Consider the following 22,023-nt stretch of genomic DNA (forward strand, 5'->3'; position numbering starts at 1 on the left):
GCAGGTTAAGCGATCGCGCGCGAGACTGAAGGCCCTGGGTTGGAATCCCGCGAACGGGGTCGTGGATGCGCACTGTCGAGGAGTCCGACAATAGGACGAAACGGCCGTCCAGTGCTTCCAGGTTTTTCATGGTGGTCTAACATCAATCGGTTCATGATCTCAATAAAAAACACATTTTTCTTTATTTAAACATAACGTTATGGTGACGCCCATCATTAAAAAACAATTACAGTTTACAACACTAATCAACAGCTATTGGATTCGAATATGGAATTTGTCGGCGGTACTCATCTACGACGCTAACGGTGGTCAAATCAAAGATCTTCAGGTCTCGTAGTTAGTGTTAAACTCTTCTAACATTGAGTTGTCTGGTAATAGTTTAATAGTTTCTATAAATACACGATATTACGTAATCATCTTCCAGCACCTTTGTGATGTGTTCTACTGATGTCGATAGATATAAGTAGTATGTCTGATCAATCGAAAATGAAATCAATGGAGGTAGAAGTTTATGAAGATCAAAAAGAAGAGAACAAGAACAGAGAATGATTTCTATGGAAACAAAGGAACAATGAAGTCTAAGACGATTGATTAACATTTTACGAATGAAGTATTGTACTGTATAGTTCTCAAATTGTACTAAGACATTCTACAATTGTGTATTCAAGTATATTTGATTATCCCCAATTTTGTACTCGTTCACTACACCATTAGTGTGTAACTGCGTTATACTTGATCGATCTAATAAATACCGCTGGTTATAGCTTCTCACCAAAACTTTCAGAATCACTTGTTGAAACTATTCACTAGTTAAGACGTCACTGGAATGATTTACAGTAACAAACTAACATTATGGTAGTGATGACCTTTGTTATCATCCCCAGAGTCACCAGGCAAGTCTTAACTTGGAATTCTGAAGGGAAAAGTACAAGAAAAAGATTAAAGAATTAAAAGGATAAATAACAATTGAAAAAGATTGCTTAGCACAGAGTTGTTTAGAGAATCTTGATGGGCAAACTATGCTTCCCCACTAGGGGTAACAAGCACAAGTATATAAGTAAGTAATATAAGTTATTGGTGAATTAATACTGAATGAACGAGAACACAAGTGGGGACAACCAAATGTACTTCTATACATTAGAGAATGTTTTTATAAAATCTGGGAATCATACAGTAAATACTTTATTTGCAAAATACCTATCAATTGTCTCAAACTTAATTGTCCCTTCGTTTCCCCAATAATCATTCTCTGTTCTTGTCCCCTTTTCTTCGATATGCTTAACCTTCTGTCACCAGGCATTTCACGTTCGATTGATGATATACATACTACTTATATCTGTTGACATCAGGAGTACACGCCATAATAACACCGAGTTACGACTTTATTGAAATCTAATTGATTTAGGTCATGAACCGATTGATCTTAGACTACCACTTTTGGAAACCTGGGAGCACTGGACGGCCGTTTCGTCCTATTGTGGGACTCCTCAGGAGTGCGCATCCACGATCCCGCTTGCGGGGTTCGAACCCAGGGCCTTCGGTCTCGCGCACGAACGCCCAACCAACTGGACCACTGAGCCAGCATCCAGTGGTGATAGTGTCTAACATCAACCAATCCACGAAATTGCGCGACCAACTTCCATTGTACTGAGGTAGATACCTGTCTCTACCCGACATGGATTAGCTCCACTGATCACGGCTTCTCACTAGAACTTAATAATCTCCACAACCCCTATACTTGAAATCTTATTATTGACGAATAAAATATTTCTGTTAGCAATGATATATTTACGTAGGAATTCTGAAAACTATAGATTCCGCCTTAGTAATCTGCTTTAGTATCATAAGAGGTTTGGTGGATATTATTGTAATTTTAATAGTTGAAATCAGGAGTCAATTGAAGCTAGACCACTATGGAAAACCTGGAAGCACTAGACGGCCGTTTCGTCCTATTAAGCAAGATCTAAACCCAGGATCTATCAGTCTCCCGCGCCAACGCCTAAACTGTAGACCACTGAGCTGGCCGGCATCCAATGGTGTTGATATCTAACTTCAACTAATCCACGAAATCCAGTGACACATTCACCATTATCATCAGTGATTTACTATCTCGCAACAGACCTGGTTGAACTCCAATAGTCACTGCTTCGCACTAGAACTCCAGGATGTGGATGTGTGGCTCAATTTCGTGGATTAGTTGATATTAGATATTAACACTATCCAATGCCGGCTCAGTGGTCTAGAGGTAAAGTGCTCGCTTGCGAGACTGATAGATCCTGCATCCGAATCCTGTGAGGCAGGATCGTGTATGCGCATTGCTGAGGAGTCCGACAATAGGACGTAACGGCTTTTCATAATGGTCTAGCTTCAATTTACTCATAATCTCAACTATTAAAATTACTGTAATATTCACAAAACCCCTTCTGATATTATAAGCATTTGTCCAATAGGGAAGCTACACTTAGAGATTCTGAAATATTCTTCCAAAAAATGATTGGATGGAGCATCTTCAGCTCTTTCTGAACTTCTTAAAACTTCCTCAAGTTCATCCGTTAGTCATCCTCACATTATCTATAAGTATGTTTGTATTTAAAATCGTCTCAAATCATCATATACATATAACAATAACTTACCCAACTCCTGAAGCATATAGATCTTTAGCATCAGCTTCAGCTAATTCATGATTAATGATTGAATTGATACCTTTTTCAGGTATTGCTTTCAATTGTAATACTGGTATCTCATCACGTTCAGCTTGAACTAAACACATTAATGCATATTCATAATCACCGCTTATTTCTTTTTTCATATCAGTAACTAATGAACGTTCTGATTCTTTTATTTGTTTGTTTATTGAAAGATATTCAAGTGTAAAATAGAAAACAAAAACTAGAGGATAATCTTTTGTTTATGTATGAACCGGATATAGATTGGAAATAAAGTATGCTCAATGTACAATGGTGTTGATGCACGCTGATTGGCTAATTCTTATCCAATCAATATTAGTCGATCCTTGAAGAACACTTTAGAATCTTCTCATATAAGAAAATAATCAATATATTTTTACATTTTTCCTATTGTGTTTCATACTTCCATCTACCCCTTGTTATTCCTGTTTAACCATGTTTTGATTTGGGGACTTGTCGAGTGAATTGGAGTCCAAGAATATTAAGCAGTAAGAATAGCTTGGTTTGTAATAAGAGAGAATTATGACAGTGGTGACAAAGCAAAAGGAAACCGAATTCAAGATATTCATATCAGATGACCAGCCCAACTAAATACTAAAACAACTGCAAGCAAAACTTGTTGCGGTTGTCGGACACTTTTGACTCAACAGCTTAACATTCACTGCTTGTGTACATATGCTAATTCAAGTACGTCTTGTGATGCATTTGCTAGCAGCATCTTAGAATTCATCTATTACCCTAAAAGTGGAAATACTTTTCTCATGTGGCTCAAACGTTTGGAAGATATATTTAGAATAGAATTCTGTAAACAAGATGACATGTGGAAGTCTCGGTTGTTGGTAGGTAAGTTAGGAAGTAATGAACATGCACGTTATGCTGACCATGTATTACCAACATTATGTAATACATACAAAAAGGATATGAATGTCTATGATATGTGACTTAAAAAAGTAACATATGATTGATTACGGAGTGTGAACTGACGCGAACAGCTTACTACTGATTATTGATTTGTATTCTGAACTTACTGAGTATAGACTACTTACATTTATGTTAAAGTTATTATATAGCCTATATTCTGGTTCTCTATATTTGGATGTAAATCATGTGTCTGGTATAATACGTGTCTAGTCTGTGCATAGCCTATCAATCGAGTATCCAGTCTTACTTACTTACGCCTGTTATTCACAATGGAGCATAGACTGCCGATCAGAATTCTCCAACCCAGTCTGTCCTGGGCCCTCCTTTCCAGTTCTATCCAATTTTGCTCATTTTTCTCATGTCCGTTTTCATTTCTCAGCGTAATGTGTTCTTTGGTCTTCCGATTCTCCTTTGGCCTTCAGGATTCCAAGTGAGGGCTTCCATTGTGAGCCAGTTGGGTGTCTTCTTCAATATGTATCCTGTCCACTTCCAGCGATTCTTTCTGATTGCTTCCCTCGCTACAATCTGGTTTGTTCTCTCCCACAGTAGATTGCTGTTGATAGTGTCTGGCCAAAGGATCCGAAGTATTTTGCGTAGACAACTGTTAATAAACACTTGTATCCTATGCATGATGTCTTTAGTAATTGTCCAAGTTTCCACCCCATCCAATACAACTGTCTTGACACTTGTATTGAAAATTCTGACTTTGGTGTTGGTTGACAGACAGTTGTTTTGAGTTCCAGATGTTTCTCAATTGTAAATATGCTGCTCTTGCTTTACCGATCCGCGCCTTCACATCTGCATCAAATCCACCATGTTCATCAATGATGCTGTCCAGATATGTACAGGTTTCCACATCTTCCAAATCTTCTCCGTCAATTGTGATTGGATTGGTGCATGTTGTGTTGTATCGGAGAATCTTACTTTTCCCCTTGTGTATGTTGAGACCTACTGCTGCTGAGTTTGCTGCTACATTGGTCGTCTAGTCTAGTCTAGTCTAGTCTAGTCTAGTCTAGTCTAGTCTAGTCTAGTCTAGTCTAGTCTAGTCTAGTCTAGTCTAGTCTAGTCTAGTCTAGTCATAATATCATCTTGATCACCGGTTGTACCACTGAATATTAAAAATAAATCGCGGGAAACAGAAAAAGAAAACATTTTTATTCTCTACTTGTACCAGTCTAGCAATGGGATGTGAAAGTTGAAGTACATTACGCTGAATAATGCCAACCTATGTCCAGTATGGCTTCCTGCAGGCTATATTTAACTATCGAATATCTAAACATGGTGAAAGTCATTTCGACTAGTAGTCACAGTACAACATGATCGATAGAATAGAGTCAACGCTAAAGACTAGACAGATATGACATTGGTTGCTACTGCTTTAATGGCTGATCAATGTAAACATTAGTATTACAAATTGTACTTAAACTTGTCAACCAAAGAATGAACAACCTAATATATGATCGTATACTATTTCAAATAGTAAGGTAACAACTACTAGTTTTACAAAAGACAATAGTATTAATTCGGGGTCGTGGATGAGCATTACTGGAGAGTCCCACAATAAGACGAAACGGCCGTCCAATGCTTCCAGGTTTTCCATGGTGATCTAGCTTCAATTGACTCGTAATCTCAACTAATGACATTACTACAATCATCACAAAACCCCTTCTGATACTAATCAACATATGCTCACTAGTGACTGGCTTCAAAGAGGTATATCCTGGAGTTCTAGTGAGAAGCCGTTACTAGTGGAGTTCAACCAGGTCTGTTGTGAGATATCAACTCACTGAAGACAATAGTGTACGTTGGCGCAACTTCGTGGATTGGTTGAAGTTAGACATTAACACCGTTGGATGCCGTTGCAACTTCAATTGACTCATGATAGTATCAATTCAATTGTGAATTCCATAGTGAAACTATTACAGTTAACATATCAATAGATGATAAATGTAACAAACATAACTTACCTTCAATTCCTTTGTCTTTGAGTACTAAGAATGAAAAAGATAAACAAGAGTTTATTCAGAACTAGATGTATATCATGAAGAACTAACATTTAAACTAACAGAACTTAGATATCTAGACAAGAGTGAATTGATAAACGTCAATGTTTCATCAGCTGATTGAGATTAGAAATATGAATTGAAAGCTGATACAAGTCTAATTTGAATAAGTTTCATTTGAAGTTACCATATTTCAATTCAGAACAGTGTAAGAGAAAATTATCAGTATAGGTGTTATGGAGATTATTAAGTTTTTGATTGAGATCATGAATCGATTGATGTAAGACCACCATGGAAAACCTGTAAGAACTGGACGGCCGTTTCGTCCTATTGTGGGACTCCTCGGCAGTGCGCATCCAGGATACCTGTCGCGGGATTCCAACCCAGGGCTTTCAGTTTCACGCGCGAACGCTTAACCTACTGGATCACTGAGTCGGCATCCGATAGTGTTAGTGTCGAACATCAAGCAATCCACGAGATTGTGCGACCATCTTCGATTGTACTGAGGGGTAGATACCTGTCTCTACCCGACACGGATTAGTTCCACTTATCGCAGCTATGATTCATGATCTCAATAAAAAAATCAAGGGAAAATTGACAAGTTAGACAGTAAACTTGAGATAGTTATTATCCAATGAATTGAAACACTAAACATAGGAGATATAATTGAAATAAAATAAATGAAAATTATGTAATTATAAGGATGACCCCTTGGTAAACTCAAGGAAGTTCTAAGAAGCACTGAAAGAATCGAAGATATTCCGTCCAATCACCTTTTGGAAGAATATTCCGGAATCTTGACATGTAGTTTCCCTATTTGACGAATGGTAAAAACCACTGCACAGGGATTGGATGATTGTAATGACGAAATTTAACATTTACAATTCCACTTTCATTTTGTATTGTTTGTTTGAATCTTCCCATTGATGCTTAGTACTGCTATTGATCAGTCCGTTATTGGAATATGTGCATACTGTACGGATTGCCTCAATATTGCCTTAATTCACAAGCATTGTAAGCAGAGATGGTTTGTGGCTAGTAGTGGAATCCAGGATACGCATTTCGTTTTATTCGGGACTTGTCATCTGGATGTACCTGCATTCCATAGTTGATGTTCACTCTGGTACTCGAACGCAGTACCGTCCCCTTCAGGTGGATAAGCTAAGTGGATAGGGCGATGAAGTTCGAAGCGAACGGGGTTCGAATCCCGGAATAAACGCCAACTCTGCGATGCAGGTACATCTAGATGAGGAGTCCCGAATAGGAGGAAACGTGCGTTCTGGATCGTACTGCTAGCTATCATCTATCTTTACTTATTTACAATTTCTTACAAAACTGTTAAGAATTCATGTGTCTCCAAGTAACCAGTAAGTGACTAATTTTCCACCTCGTCGTTTTTAAACCGGACAGAAATGATTGACCTAATATGATAGTCAGGCTTGCTGTCACACTTGCAGATCAACAAGATAGTAGTTTAATAATTAAAATTTTTATTTAGATCCTTCAAGGAGAAATTTCTTTCGAAGTTTGGGCTGTAGTAAAGTAGATCACTATTGGTAACCATCGAATGTATTTGAATACACCATTACAAAATATCTTAGTAAAATTTGATAACCATACAGTAAATACATTATTTGTAAAGTGTCAATCAATCGTCTCAGACTTGATTGTTCTTTCGTTTCCATACCAATCATTCTTTGTTCACGTTCTCATTCGCTTCGATCTTCTTAAACTTCTACCGCCAGGCATTTCACTTTCATTTGATGGTCATGCATACTACTTCTATCTGTCGATATCAGTAACACACCCCACATGGCAACCATGAGGTATCAATCATACACACACACACACACATAGGTACACAAAAGCACCTAAATTTGTAGAACTTAATTCAATTTATCCAGATGAATCAAACTACACCCTCCAAATCCCCCCAATTAGGTATATAGGAAATAGTATTCAAACAATGTGTTTGTTAAAACGTCTTTTTTAAACATAACTTACCTTGTTTATAAGCATCAGCTACAGCTCTTGTTTCATCATTCCATAATGTGGTAAATATTTCAATAAGTACACGATCATTTGTTCCTAAGCCTTTCATTGCATAATATAATGATTTAGCCAACATATAAGGTGTATCAACAACTAGCTGACATAAAACTTTACGAAAGTCTCCAATAGTCTCCGATTTCAAATCGTCTTTTAAATCCTTTTTCAAAAAAAAGTAAAATATAAAATAACTAGAAAGGGGTTTTGTAAATATTATAATATTTGAATTCATGAACCAATTGAAGCTAGATCACCATGGACAATCTGGGAGTACTGGACGGCGTTTTCCTCCCACTTTGGGACTTCTTGACAGTGTACATCCACGATTCCGCATCGAGAGATTCCAACCCAGGATTTATTAGTCTCGCGAGCGAACGCCTAAACTCTAGACCACTGAGCTGGACGGCATCCAATAATGTTAATATCTAACTTCAACTAATCCACGAAATCGAGTGATACATTCATCATTGTCATTAGTGAGTTACTATCTCACAACCGACCTGGTTGAACTCCGCTGGTCATTGTGATCAAATTGTTCGGAATATATTGCGATAATATATCATCACATAGTTTGTAATGATCTTTGTCTTCTTACTAAACTATCAAAATTTATCAAAGGGACTAACTGTTTTACATCTTCGTTATCCCCACTTGTGTTCTCATTCGTTACAATGTGTTAATAGTTATTTGTACAACTAAACAACATCCTCAGTGTAAATTTCAGACATAGGTCAACTATGAGATGGTGTTTTGTTCTCTGAGCTGGATGATTTGGTCATAGAGCTTTCGTCGTTTTTCTGAACGATGTCATCAGCACAAACTTCAGATAAAAGTGAAGTGTTCGAATTTCTCCACATGTGCACAATTGCATGTAGACATTTGGTGAGGACACACATTCAACTAAGAAAATCTGGAAATTTTGATTATAGGCAATTCCAAAAATGGAAGATGATCACGTAATCTCGTTGATTGGTTGATTTGAGACATTAACACCATTGTATGCCGGCTCAGTGGTTCAGTAGGTTAAACGTTCGCGCGCGAAACTGAAGGCCCTGGGTTGGAATCCCGCGAGGGAGATCGTGGATGCGTACTGCTGAGGAGTCCTACAATAAGACGAAACAGCCGTCCAGTGCTTCCAGGTTTTCCATGTTGGTCTAACACCAATCGATTCACGATCTCAACAAAAACTTAACAATCTTCAAAACCCCTAAATCGATCATTCCGAAAACATCAAAGAATTTTCAGAAGTTTGGTACTGAGGTCAATCGTCAATCAACAAGCACATTGAAATTAAGACAATTAATGAACATATTGTAAATGTAGTATTGCAGTATGGTTTTTCTATTTTATCATGTAACTCTGTAGTCGGTTGTTCTCATCTGTGTTCTTATTCACTGCACTTCCACTTCGATTTTTCATTTTCTGGTGTGATATTTCCTGATATATCTGCATATTTACTACCTTTGCTTGAAATATACTATTCGTTGGGACTGATTCCTGATTCTGGACTCAAGGCTGGATATAGGAAAAATCTAACGATTAGTGAACTAATAAGAACTTAGATGTCATCTTATGGTCACTAGGATTGGTTGAGGTGTAATCAGTTAAGTCAAGAGCACTAAGCTATAGAGGAAATAACGCGTGATATTGGACGGCGGTTTCAAGACATAACAGTCTGGTAGGTATGGTTAATTTCAACGAAGAATATTGATCATCGAATGAAATAAATGCTAAGCTTCGAGAAATGATCTATTCTTCTTTAAGGTGCTTCTCAATGTGAGTTCAACGTTTTCCCAGACTAACGTACGTCTTACAATCATTCATATAACAATTACAATAAAGTTCCGAAGAAACGAACATACAATCGTAGATAATAATCAAATTTCTGAACCATACAGTAAATAGTTCATTTGCAAAATATCCATCGGTTGTTTCAGACTTGAATGTTCTTTCGTTTCCCCACCAGTCACTTTCTGTCCTCATTCTTGTTCTTGTTGATTTACTTAACTTTATTCCGTCAGACACTTCACTTTCGATCGGTGATACATACTACTTATATGTGTCGACATTAATAGCACACATCAAAATGAGAGCACAAATACTGATGTTCAGAACTTGCTTGATCCTGGAAATAAATCAACCTGATATCTGAATACATTTCCTTTTATACGATTTATTTATTCAAGCTAATATTAAGTCTTCTATAATTTGAATTTAGTAGTTTTAGTAAGCCCACGTACACAAACATGCCTTCTATCTTTAGTTGTTGTAGCCAGTTTTGATAGTCAGTCAGTCAGTTAACAGCGTAGAACTTCGTACGTACGTACATCAGTTCGAGTTGCCATGATACATCATAACAGTGATACAATTGTCGATTCAAATCCCTTAGTGGTATAGGTAGTAAAAGTATAAGCAACGATCGGGAACATTAGGATTTGAAGATGGTATTCAAGGAGTATAATTCAGTGAAACAAATTTGGAAAGAGACAAAAGAAAGGGATATGAAGAATTGAGAAGAATAGAATTTGGGAGAACACAAAGAGTGGATGCACTTGCGCCATTGCAAACGATTTTGAGCCATGTCACATTCAAGATCTCTAACCATCGATTGCTATCGTTTCGCGGATCCCAACCAGGTAGTTAGTCTATACCTACCAACATGGCTTAGTCCACTTATCAGTGACTTCATGGATTTGTGCCATGTTTTGATCTGGCCGCTCCTAACATAATTCCAGCCTACTTCAACAGCATAAAACATTGATCCAGTTTTGATAAGTATTATATGAGTGCAGTATCAGTTGTCATCTTGATTTTATGTTTATTTCGCTACTTACTTACTTATTACTTACATGTTTATATAAACTTTTGTATGATCGACATAATTCTTGACGTTCATAATTTGTTCTACGTGCCAATATGTTGATAATTGCTGTTTCATCTGTGCCTTAAAATAGAAATGGAATATTGAAATGTATTAATTAAAAACAAACTAATATGTATAACTAGTTCGGTAGCTTGAAAATGAGTAAGCTTTTAGCGTAGCTTCGTACTCTAAGATATAGGTTTCCGTTGTTAGATCTTCATTGTTCTTCTGAACAGTTATAGACAACAACAGGTTAGGGTTCGATGACACTAAATCAAGATTAAGGTCGTCAAGATATGATGTCAGTCATATTTTATGAAATTTGAATACCCCACGTCTACTTGAAGTTTGTGGTAGCGATGTTGTTCAAGAGAACATTGAAATCTTCACGATTAAACCAGATGGTTTAGAGAACGAGGTAACTATTAGAAACCTAGTGGCACTGGATAAATGTTCTATGATAGTATAGAACTCCTTAGCAGAGCCCAACCACCACTCCTCCATCGAGAATGGAACCCAGGGCACTTAGTCTTAGTCGAATGCTTAACGTATGAACTACTAAGTCAAAGTCTAGTTGTGTACAAACCTATTTCCAATCAGTTCACCATAATGTGCGACCATCTAATATTTTTGGTAGGTGCCTTCAGCATACCCGAAACAGTTAAACTGGAAATGAAGAAGTAGATAATGTCACTACAAGGGGCAACAACAAACAATGAAAACCAAGGTATACAAAATAAAATGCAGGTCACTTGTTTGAAAAATGGGATAGCTTACCTCTATCTAGAAAATTTTTACTGTTAAAAATAGCTTCTATAAAAATAGTAAAGGCGTGACTATTAAACTATTGAACTCAGTATACTTATCACCTCTAAAAGCAACAACATGAGATACAAATCTGCTTCACAATCTTAAGGCTTAATTCAGGGCGACTGACAATTATCCTGACGTTTTTTTCCTGAGAAAAGGTTAATAATGATGTCATCAAGAGGTGTTTCCTGGAGTTCTATTGAGAAGTAGTGACCAGTGCAGTCCAACCGGGTATTTTGTGAGATAGTAACTCATTGATGACAATGGTGGATATGTTGCTAAATTCGTGGATTAGTTGAAGTTAGATACTAACAACTCTGGATGTTGGCTCAATGGTCTAGATTTTAAGCGCTTGAGCGCGGCACCAATAGATCCTGGGTTGGAATCTTGCGATGCAGGATCATGGATGTGCACTGCTGAAGTGCTCCGCAGTTGGACGAAACGGTCGTCCAGTACTTCCAGGTTTTCCATGGTGGTCTAGCTTCAATTAACTCATGATCTGAACTATTGAAATTAGTATAATATCCACAAAACACCTGATATTAATGATCAAACTATTAAAGTATTTTGAAATGAAGTTTATTTTCAGGTCTTCATTGTTGGGGTAAATAACATCAAACTGCAAAAAATTACGTTAACACATTTTAGCTACTTATAAGTAGCTAATCCTTCGTCATGAATAGTAGCTAAAGTAAATGAGTAATTAGTGGAATATCAGAGAACTAGAATTAGAGTCAACTGCACCTCTTCAAGTAAATAAAATCCAATTGGATAAGCAATTGATGTTCACTCCAGAACTTAAGTTCGTTGCCGTTTATTTCAAACGACATCGTGCTATTCTCTTAACAACCGAGTTTAAATAACTACCCACTTCCTAATATTGTTTAGGATTCCAGTTGATCAGTCTCTTGTTGGCATGTGTGTATCCTGTACGGATTGCCTCGATTTTACTATATAATCACAAGCATTATAGACAGGGCTAGATTGTGGTTAGAAATGGGCGCCCCAAATGGGGCGAAATTAGCATCCTGGATTCCCTAAAAATTAGGTCTTTCAACTAGCCATAAATGATTTATTGCATATTATTTCTATTTGGCTTCCATGATGTTTGTAAACATAGATTTCGAAAATTCAACACAATGAAGTTTTATGACGTTAGGCTGAAAATAGTGTAATAAGTTCATGACGATAATAGATGACTGGCTTCAAGAGGTATATCCTGGGGTTCTAGTGAGAAGCAGGTCTGTTGTGAGATAGTAACTCACTGATGACAATGGAGGATGTGTCAGTCGATTTCGTAAATTGGTTGAGGTTAGACAATAATACAGTTGACTGCCGGCCAGCCCAGTGGTCTAGAGTCTAGGTGTTCGCTCACGAGACTAATAGATCCTGGGTTCGAATCTCGAGAAGCGGGACAGTGGGTGCACAGTGCTGAGAAGTCCTACAATAAGAAGAAACGCCATTTAGTGTCTCCAGGTTTTCCACGGTGTTTTAGTTTCAACTGACTTATGATCTAAACTATCGAAAAGCAAAAAGGCGGTAAATTTTTTCGCAAATCATGTTCTACACAGTAACTAACATTAGAACGAGTTGTCTTCCTGTATCATTTATTCATATGCAATGATTGGTCAAAATGGTTCTGTTATATATAGGTGATGAAGAAGTAAATAGTAACCGTTAGGATCTATTTGTGGACTTTTATTTTATATATACTTATTATACAACTATTTATAATTTATTTATTTATTTGGACACATTAATATTGGTACAAGGAGGCACCGAATACATATGCACCACACATATCATTCGATTTGTGTGTGGGCTATGGTACTGCCCAAGTCCCCAAACCCAAGCACACCACTTTCTCAAGTGGCTACACTCAAAGCCTTCGATCTAAAGGTGTGATCCACAAAGCAGTGGAGCAACGTCAGGAGATACAGTCCGATGGTAGTTGGTACCCAAAAATTGATTCATACTCCATTTGTTCCCTCATGATCCTGTACTACATGTGCACCATTGATTTGGAATGAGAGTTTTTCAACTTCCGCATGTGAACTCTCCGTATCCACTAATTCAGTTAAAGCGTTGGACATTCGGTTTTCGTCCCCTCAATTTCGTAAACAACACCCCCGCCTCGAGAAAGCAGTGAGTAGGACTCCCTTGGTAGTGGTTGCATACGCGTGGTTATATGAGAGCATTTGGATAGGGAGAGCGAACTTTCCCCACCCTCGGCTGTACCAGAGCATTTAGGGGCTATAACTATTACGTAACTATGTTACATGTATATTCATATTTCTCTTATCATAAGCTTCCATTTGATTGATTGACTATTATGATACGATTTACCATTCTTAACTTATTCATAATTCATTAGTAACAGTCTCTTACAATCACAGCCACTTTTGATTTGATCTTGTATAATTGTCATTTTCTATTTTGCTTAAATATAAACTTCATATATTTGAAATGTATGATTCTTATAGCAAAGGCTCAACTAAGTGTTCTGGACTCAATTGACTTGATTAAACAAGAAGTTACTCATCTTGAAAGATCAATAAGAGCTCAGAGTTGAATCTAGTCTGCTCATATTGGTTTATTATATAATATTTAGTCTGTTCAATCAATCATTGTGTTATAATTAACAATCTTATCACATGCTATTTCAATAGGTCATAAGAATATAACAGATTCTTTTCATGATCAACTCTGAGTAATTATTAACTTAGAAATAGGTATCTTCTATAGAATCATTCATAGATGGTTTACTATATAGTTCTACATTTGAAACTTCATGCCAATAAAGACTTTTCAAGAATGTGATTTTATTGATGTTCTTGCAATACATAACTTTATGAAACACACACACAGAGAGAGAGAGAGAGAGAGAGACCGAGAGAGAGAGGGAGGAGAGAGAGACCAGTTCATAATGCAAGTTAGAACTGGTAATAAGTAAAGAATATAAATAAATATAGTCTATTCACTATGGTAACTAGTTAATTAATTAAAGTAGACTGGTTATTTGGTTAAATAAATAAGTTGCCAAGATACTGAAGATTGTAATTTCAATGTATTTTAATTACTTAACAATATGATAAATATTTCAAAAGCCTAATGAATTATTAATTGCCTACAATCCTAACTGGTGTTGGGGATGGTTGGAAGAAAGTTAGGGGCGGCCAAACCAAAACGTGGCATCAGTGCTTGACGACACTAACCTCTAGTCTGAGCCATGTTGGTAGATGCAGACTACTTGGTTGGGGTACGCGTGACTTTCGCAGCCGATGGTTGGAGACTCTTGGTGACATGGCTCAGAATCGATCACAATGGCGTCGGTGTATATACTCTCTGTCTTCCCTTAAACTATGAGATTAAAATTGCTTCATATCTTTCTTTCCACGAACTAATTCTTTCTTCCTGTACGATATCCTTATACACAATCTTTCTTCTATATATTACTACCACTGAAGTAATTAATTCTATCAATTTAATGTTCATCTTGTTGTGTTAATGAGGTATGCCAACTTGATCCGATGCATATATGTACCTGGTCCTACGTTGTAGCTGACTGACTGACTGACAATGAATTTATTATGGTTAATTGTTATTCATTATAGATGATTGTATACTCTTATCAATCAATGTTGTGATGAATGTCAAGATTGTAACTTGTTACCTATTGTAGTTAGTTGCCCCCCTCCCAATGCTCTAGTACGGTCGAGAGTGGGGAGAGTCCTCTCTCCCTCTACAAATGCTCTCATATGACCATGCGTATACAACCAATGTCAGAGAAGTCCAACTCACTACTTCTCGAAACATGGGTGTTGCTTATGAAATTGACAAGACGAAAACCGAATGTCCAACGCTTTAACTGAATTAGTGGATACGGAGAGACCACATGCGGAAGTTGAAAAACTCTCATTCCAAATCAATGGTGCACATGTAGTACAGGATCATGAGGGAACAAATGGAGTATGAATCAATTTTTGGGTACCAACTACCATCGGACTGTATCTCCTGACGTTGCTCCACTGCTTTGTGGATCACACCTTTAGATCGAAGGCTTTGAGTGTAGCCACTTGAGAAAGTGGTGTGCTTGGGTTTGGGGACTTGGGCAGTACCATAGCCCACACACAAATCGAATGATATGTGTGGTGCATATGTATTCGGTGCCTCCTTGTATCAATATTAATGTGTTAAAATGAATAAATTGTGGTTAGTTACATCGGAATTATGAATTAAGGTTAAGAGTTCACATGCGAGACCGAAGGTTCTGGGCACCATTACCGCATATGAGTTTGTGGATGTACACTGCTGAAGAGTCCCACACGAAGATGAAACGGCTGTTAAGTGCTTACAAGTTTTTAATGATTGTCTAACTTAGATTAGTATCTAATTAGTTATTGAGTCATATAAATGACTTTTGTGGTTCTTAAGAATTTCAGAAATATCAACTCTGAGAAGAAAGTATATCCGATAGTTGAAGCTGAAATAGGAAGAAGCCTTTTATCCTAAATTCTACATTGAGTCATTGTTCAAATCAATAACATTCTGAGATCTATTTATAGTGACCAGATATTCACATAGTCTAGTTGATATCATGAGGCAAACCAGGCAAATTACATGGTACATGAAATTGTAGTCAATAATCGCTTCTTATATTAATGCTACCTGGGTTGATTCAAATACAAATAGAAAGTTTTAAATAACTATTAACATCGTTGGATACCGGTTTAGTGGTCTGGAGATTAAATATTAGCGTATGAGACTGAAGGTCTCTTGTTCGAATCCAGAGGGCGGGATCGTGAACACTCACTACTGAGGGGTCACATACTAGGACGAAACGGTCAAAGTGCAGACGACCAATATCAGAGCAATGAATTTAGATGTATTAGCAATTAGCCAAAATACGTAAATACAGAATGAGTGAGTTGAATTTTTATAAAAAGTGTTTAAATCACCGACAACCAATAAGCGGATAGATGAAAAACACATACATATATAGCAGTTGAATTCACGAGTCAGTCTAAGCTAGATCACTATTGAAAACCTGAAAGGATTGAACGATCGTTTCGTTTTAGTATGGCACTCCTCAGAAGTACACGTCCACGATTATGCAATCACATGCGAGAACGAAGATCTTGGGTTCGAATCCCACATGGGGGTCATGAACGCTCACTGCTGTTTACGTGTGAAGGAATAGCCTAGTGATGAACCAGTTGAAATAGACACACAGAACTTTAAAGTTTCCTTCAATTTTGACCTTAAACACTGAATCCTTGGAAAAAACAAGCCTTGACTCCATGTCAGCTCATGATGAGAACTCTAATCTTAAATATCTTATCCCTACTTTAAATACTTAACCCCGAATAGCAATCGATTCACTGTTGTTCCAATCTCATCTGTAAACTATACTGTCCTCGATCATTGTTTGATAAAACTAAATTACATTGTTAAGCCAAACAAATTCGGGATGGGAAATTTCAGAATTTTCTTAACAATTCTACCCCCCCCTTACAAATTGCCAGCAGTAATTTGAGTAATAAGGAAAGAGATATGACAGTTAAAATGTGTTAGATAGATGACCAATTCTATATTCTTCACTAATAGCAAGTGTATAATCAGTCAGAAGTAGGGATTCTATCAAGATATCTGATTGCTTACCACTCTGTTACCCACAACATGAAAAGATACTATTTTTGAAGTATCTAGGATGAGAACTAGTTTAAGTGAAGTCCTAACGATTCGAGTGTGTAATATTAAAGGCGAAGGGTTAACTGGAAAACCTGGGAACACTGAATGGCCGTTTCGTCCTAGTATGAGACAGTGAGCATTCACGATCCCGTCCCGCATGGTTCGAACCCAGGACCCATCAATCTCACGCGCGTACGCTTAACCTCTAGACCACTGAACCCATGTTCAACGGTGTTAATGTTTAACTTTCAGTAGTGTTCCAGTTGACTTGTCTTCTCTCTCATGCTTGTCAGCCAATTAGGTGATAGAATAGTATTTTCCTCTCTACCCCAAACAGTTGGTCTCACTTCGAACTCACACAAACTAGCCTCAAGTTTAAGCCAGTTAGCCTATCCCGTCAAGGTCTTAATCTAGATTTAAAGTAGTTATCCACAGCGTAGAAGTGTGTAAACAGAGCGAGAGCGTAACATCTTCAAATTTTACAGTCCGTTGTAGAAATCCACATGTGAAGTTAAGATGTATTATCATTAGAGATAACCTTTTCTTAATTGTCACTTTATAATGGAAAAACAGGGTCGCTGGAGATTCTGGTTATTCAAGAAAAACATCTCAAATATTATCAGTATAGGGTTGTGGAGATTATTAAATTCTTGATTGAGATCATGGACTGATTGATGTTAGACCACTATTGAAAATCTGAAAGCACTGGACGGCCGTTTCGTCCTATTGTGAGGCTCCTCAGCAGTGCGTGAGATTCGAACACAAGACATATCAGTCTCGCGCGCGAACGCCTAACCTCTAGACCACTGAGCTGGATGGCATCCAATGGTGTCAGAATATATTACACAATACTTTGTCTCGGTTACATAATATACCTAGACATCAATGTAGAATATATTATAATCGATTTATAATTGTCGTCTTGGTAATTGATAGTTTCAATAGAATAGTAGTAACTAATCTTTTTCTCCCCCCCCCAGAAATGTCCATTTTCTAGTTCATTCACACTAAAAAAAAAATCTATGTATCATGGAATTCTCATTGGTTATTTATATCCTGTTTGTCTATACAATCAAATTCAAGGATAAACATCAACAATTTATTTTCAATGAACACAACTACAATGTTCAAGATTCAATTTAACTTAAATGAATAAAAAGTAACCGACATTTTGAAGTGTTTAATAAATGTGTGATATTTGACAGTTTTAAGCATTTTCATTTTCTTTGTTCATTTAGTATATCATTGTTGTACGTAAGAAAACAATGGATAAGACAGGCCGGTGTCAGGAAAGGTTGCTTACTCTCACTCTTTCTCTTTCTTCGGGTGATCGAATAGATTATGAAGAAGTCAACATCTGGGGGGGGGGAAGCATGGGATATAGTGAACAGTTAGGATGCAGCCGAACGATCTAGACTTCGCAGATAATATGGCTCTTCTATCACACACGCAACAACAAATACAGGAGAAAACGAACAGTGTAGCAGCAGACTCAGAAGCAGTAGGTCTCAACATCAACAAAGAGAAAAGCAAGATTCTCCAATACAACACAACATACACCAACCCAATCAAAATTGACCGAGAAGATTTGGAAGATGTAAAGTCCTTTACATATCTGCGCAGTATCACGGGGAGATTTGATGTAGATGTAAAGGCGCGGATGGGCAAAGCAAGAACAGTATATTTACAACTGAAGAACATTTGGAACTCAAAACAACTATCTGTCAACCAACACCAGAGTCAGGATTTTTAATACAAATGTCGAGACAGTTTTGCTGTTTGTGGCGGAAACGTGGACAACTACGAAAACCATCATCCAGAAGATATAAGTGTTTATTAACAGTTATCTACGCAAAATACTTCGGATTTGTTGGCCAGACACTATTAGCAACAACCAACTGTGGGAAAGAACAAGTGAGATCCCAGCGGAGGAAGAAATTAGGAAGAAGCGCTGGAAGTGGATAGGACACATATTGAGGAAAGCACCCAATTGTGTCATAAGGCAAGCCCTCACATGGAATCCTAAAGACCAAAGGAGGATAGGAAGACCAAAGAACACATTACGCCGGGAAATGGAGATAGACATAAGTAAAATGAAGAAAAATTGGATAGAACTAGAAAATAAGGCGCAGGACAGACTGGGTTGGAGAATGCTGATCGCAGCCTATGCTCCATCGAGAGTAACGGGTGTAATTAAGTAAGTAAGTGTATGCAGCATTGACACACTAAATGAATAGAAAACTACTCGACCATGATAGATATCACACTTATATTGACTAAAGTTGGTTGTTCACACACACACAAACAAACAATCAATTTTCAAATAACATTCTATACGATAATTTTTTTTTCTACTAACCTGCACCCTTCATAGCTCGATGTAATCGTTCAGCATCAGCGGATGCTGAAAAACCAGTTGTTGGTTTAATTGTCGGTGTGTAATGTTTACCATGTGGATCAAATGCATGAATTAATGAACGTGTTATTCCAAATCTATAAAAATAATAATAACAATAATAATAACATTATTGTTGTATTAAGAAAATAAGTTTGACTAAGTGGATAATGTAATGTTATTTGAAGCGAATGGTTCTAGGTCTGAGTCCCGTAGTGAATATCAACTCTGACATGCAGGTACATCCAGCTGATGAGCCTTAGATGGGACGAAACGCGCGAACTAGATTCCATCTTTATTTGAGAGTCATTGTTTAATCATTTGAATCAGCTGATGTCAGTCGGTTATGAAGAACATTTTTAATTACCCTCCCTCAAAGATTATTAAAACACAACTATTCGGTATCTTGATTGGTAATAATAGGGTGATGTAAAGGATCACTGATAGCTTTGTAAACCCTGATAGTTACAGTAAGATATTGTACTTGTTAGAGTTCAAGTATTTATGATAAGTAATCTACTGACCATCATGCTACATCGTGCAGTAACGGAAGTAGGAGTCATTTTCGTTGAGTTATCGTGTTTGTCAGAGGAGAGTTTTAATTGCAGAGCACATTCATGTATGAGATATTTGGATCATTACTGAGAAAGACTCTTAAGCGACAATTAAATAGCTGTACAGTATCAATCAGTAACATAACTTAACATCATGATGAAATGATCTTCAAATATTGCTTAACAAAACGAGGTGTACCATTTCACTATTATACAACAATTTAATAGTTAAGATCATGAGTCAATTGAAGCTAAACCACCATGGAAAACCTGAAAGCACTGGATGGCCGTTTCGTCCTATTGTGGGACTCCTCAGAAGTGCGCATCTACGACCTCGTACTGCAAGATTCGAACCCAGGACCTATTGGTCTCGCACACGAATGCTTAACTTCTAAATCACTGAATCCATATCCAACGGTGTTAATGTCTAACTTCAACCAATCCATGAAATTCTTAACAGCATATATTAAAAATGTTTTTAAAAACTTACCCAGAAACAGTGGCCATTTAATAAGTCGGCAGATTGAACTACAATTTGACAGTCGATTATTATAAGTTGCCTGAAGTAAATAAAAAGGTTTTAGTGAAAATGTGAAGTTACAGTATCCATAGGCAAAACACAACAACAACAACTACTACTGCAGCTGATCAAATAGAGTTCTGAAGGATAAGATACATGTTTGTGAATCTGGTTATCAGTGTTCATTGTTTATGTTGTATTATGCATTCTCTCGTAATATTCTATTCGGTTAGTGGGGTGATTATTGCATTTAGGAATATACTTTTCGTTGAGGACTTCATTTCAAGCTGTTATTTTCAATTTATTGTTCTTTACTTTGAGTGTTAAGATGCATGACAGTGATGAGTTGATGTCTGACGAAATCTTTGCACGGATTCAGGAAACTCGTTTGGCTTTTGCCAAATTACGTCACCTATGGTGAAGGCGAGATTTCCGTCTATCAACAAAAGGATGAGTATACTGTGTAGTAGTTTTGGTTTATTCTAATTTAAGGCTATAAAACCTGGCCATTAAGAGTGGAGTATACTCGTAAGCCACCAGTAATTGATCACAGATGTCTTATAAATATTACTCGCATCTGCTGGGATCACCTGGTAAGTAATAGTGAGGTTAGACACAGGGTATTCGGGAATGATGGTAAATCACTTGATGAGGTTGTGAATCTTCATCGACTGAGATGGTTGGGCCACGTGTTGCATATGTCTGAACACCGATTACCACCACGCGCAATGCTCACTAGTGTTGGGTTAGGGGTCGGAAGAAAATTAGGGGTGGCCAAACTAAAACGCGGCATCAGTGCTTGAAGTCACTAACTTCTCATCTGAGTCATGTTGGTAGATGCAGACTACTTGGTTGGGGTCCGCGTGACCATCGTAACTAATGTTTGGAGACTGTAGGCGATATGGCTGAGAATCGATCACAATAGCGTCGGTGCATACACTCTTTGTTTCGGGGAATTTTCGCAGATTGTATCATTTTCTTAGTTAAAATCACCAAGTGATGTCATCTAGACTATCGAGTCCTCAACGATCCTCCAGCTAAAATCACTTCATGATTTAATTTATGAAAAGTCTACAATCTGAGCGAATTCCCACATAATAATCATGTTTTCATTAATGATGAGCCTCGACGTGCAACTTGTGGAGTTCTACTAAGAAGCCATGACCAATAGAGTTCGACCATATCAAGTGTGACGAAGTTAGTTATTTACTAAAGACACTGGTCGTACAACATCGTGAACTGACTGACATAGAATTTCTGCACTACTGGATTCTGGCTCAGTGGTCTGGAGGTCACACAAACATCGTTACAAGAAGGCACCAAATAGATATGCGCCACTTAAATCATTCGATTTGTGTGATGCTTAGCATGCTGCACGGGTTCCCGAAATGGTTAGTTTTCTGAGAAGGTCACTCATCGAGACTTTGACCTTCAGGTTTAATCTACAAGGCAGTGGAGCAATGTAAGCTGATGCACTTTCATAGTAGCCGGTGACCAACAATAGGTTCATACACCGTTTGTTTCCTTAGG

At 37.4% G+C, this 22,023-nt stretch overlaps 1 protein-coding gene across 4 annotated transcripts in view; it reads right to left on the minus strand.

Annotated features, from left to right (window-relative positions):
- Positions 1–22,023, minus strand: part of ANXA7_2 (Annexin A7) — a 36,442-nt gene that overhangs the window by 6,804 nt on the left and 7,615 nt on the right. Inside the window, exons 2-7 of one of the 4 annotated variants that reach the window (XM_051217190.1) lie at positions 20,464–20,533; positions 19,384–19,517; positions 10,510–10,604; positions 7,616–7,820; positions 5,576–5,599; positions 2,634–2,835 (exon numbers count right to left, since the gene is read on the minus strand). In XM_051217190.1, coding sequence (XP_051065844.1) covers positions 2,634–2,835; positions 5,576–5,599; positions 7,616–7,820; positions 10,510–10,604; positions 19,384–19,517; positions 20,464–20,480 — 677 coding nt within the window. In that variant the 5' untranslated portion in view covers positions 20,481–20,533. Of the gene's footprint in view, positions 1–155; positions 2,890–5,575; positions 5,600–7,615; positions 13,047–19,383; positions 19,518–20,463; positions 20,534–22,023 lie in introns of those variants that run through there. The other 3 variants (XM_051217193.1, XM_051217192.1, XM_051217191.1) reach the window with 3 other exon arrangements.

Source organism: Schistosoma haematobium, chromosome 6, assembly GCF_000699445.3.
Source record: "Schistosoma haematobium chromosome 6, whole genome shotgun sequence".
In the NCBI taxonomy this organism is placed as follows: domain Eukaryota; kingdom Metazoa; phylum Platyhelminthes; class Trematoda; order Strigeidida; family Schistosomatidae; genus Schistosoma; species Schistosoma haematobium.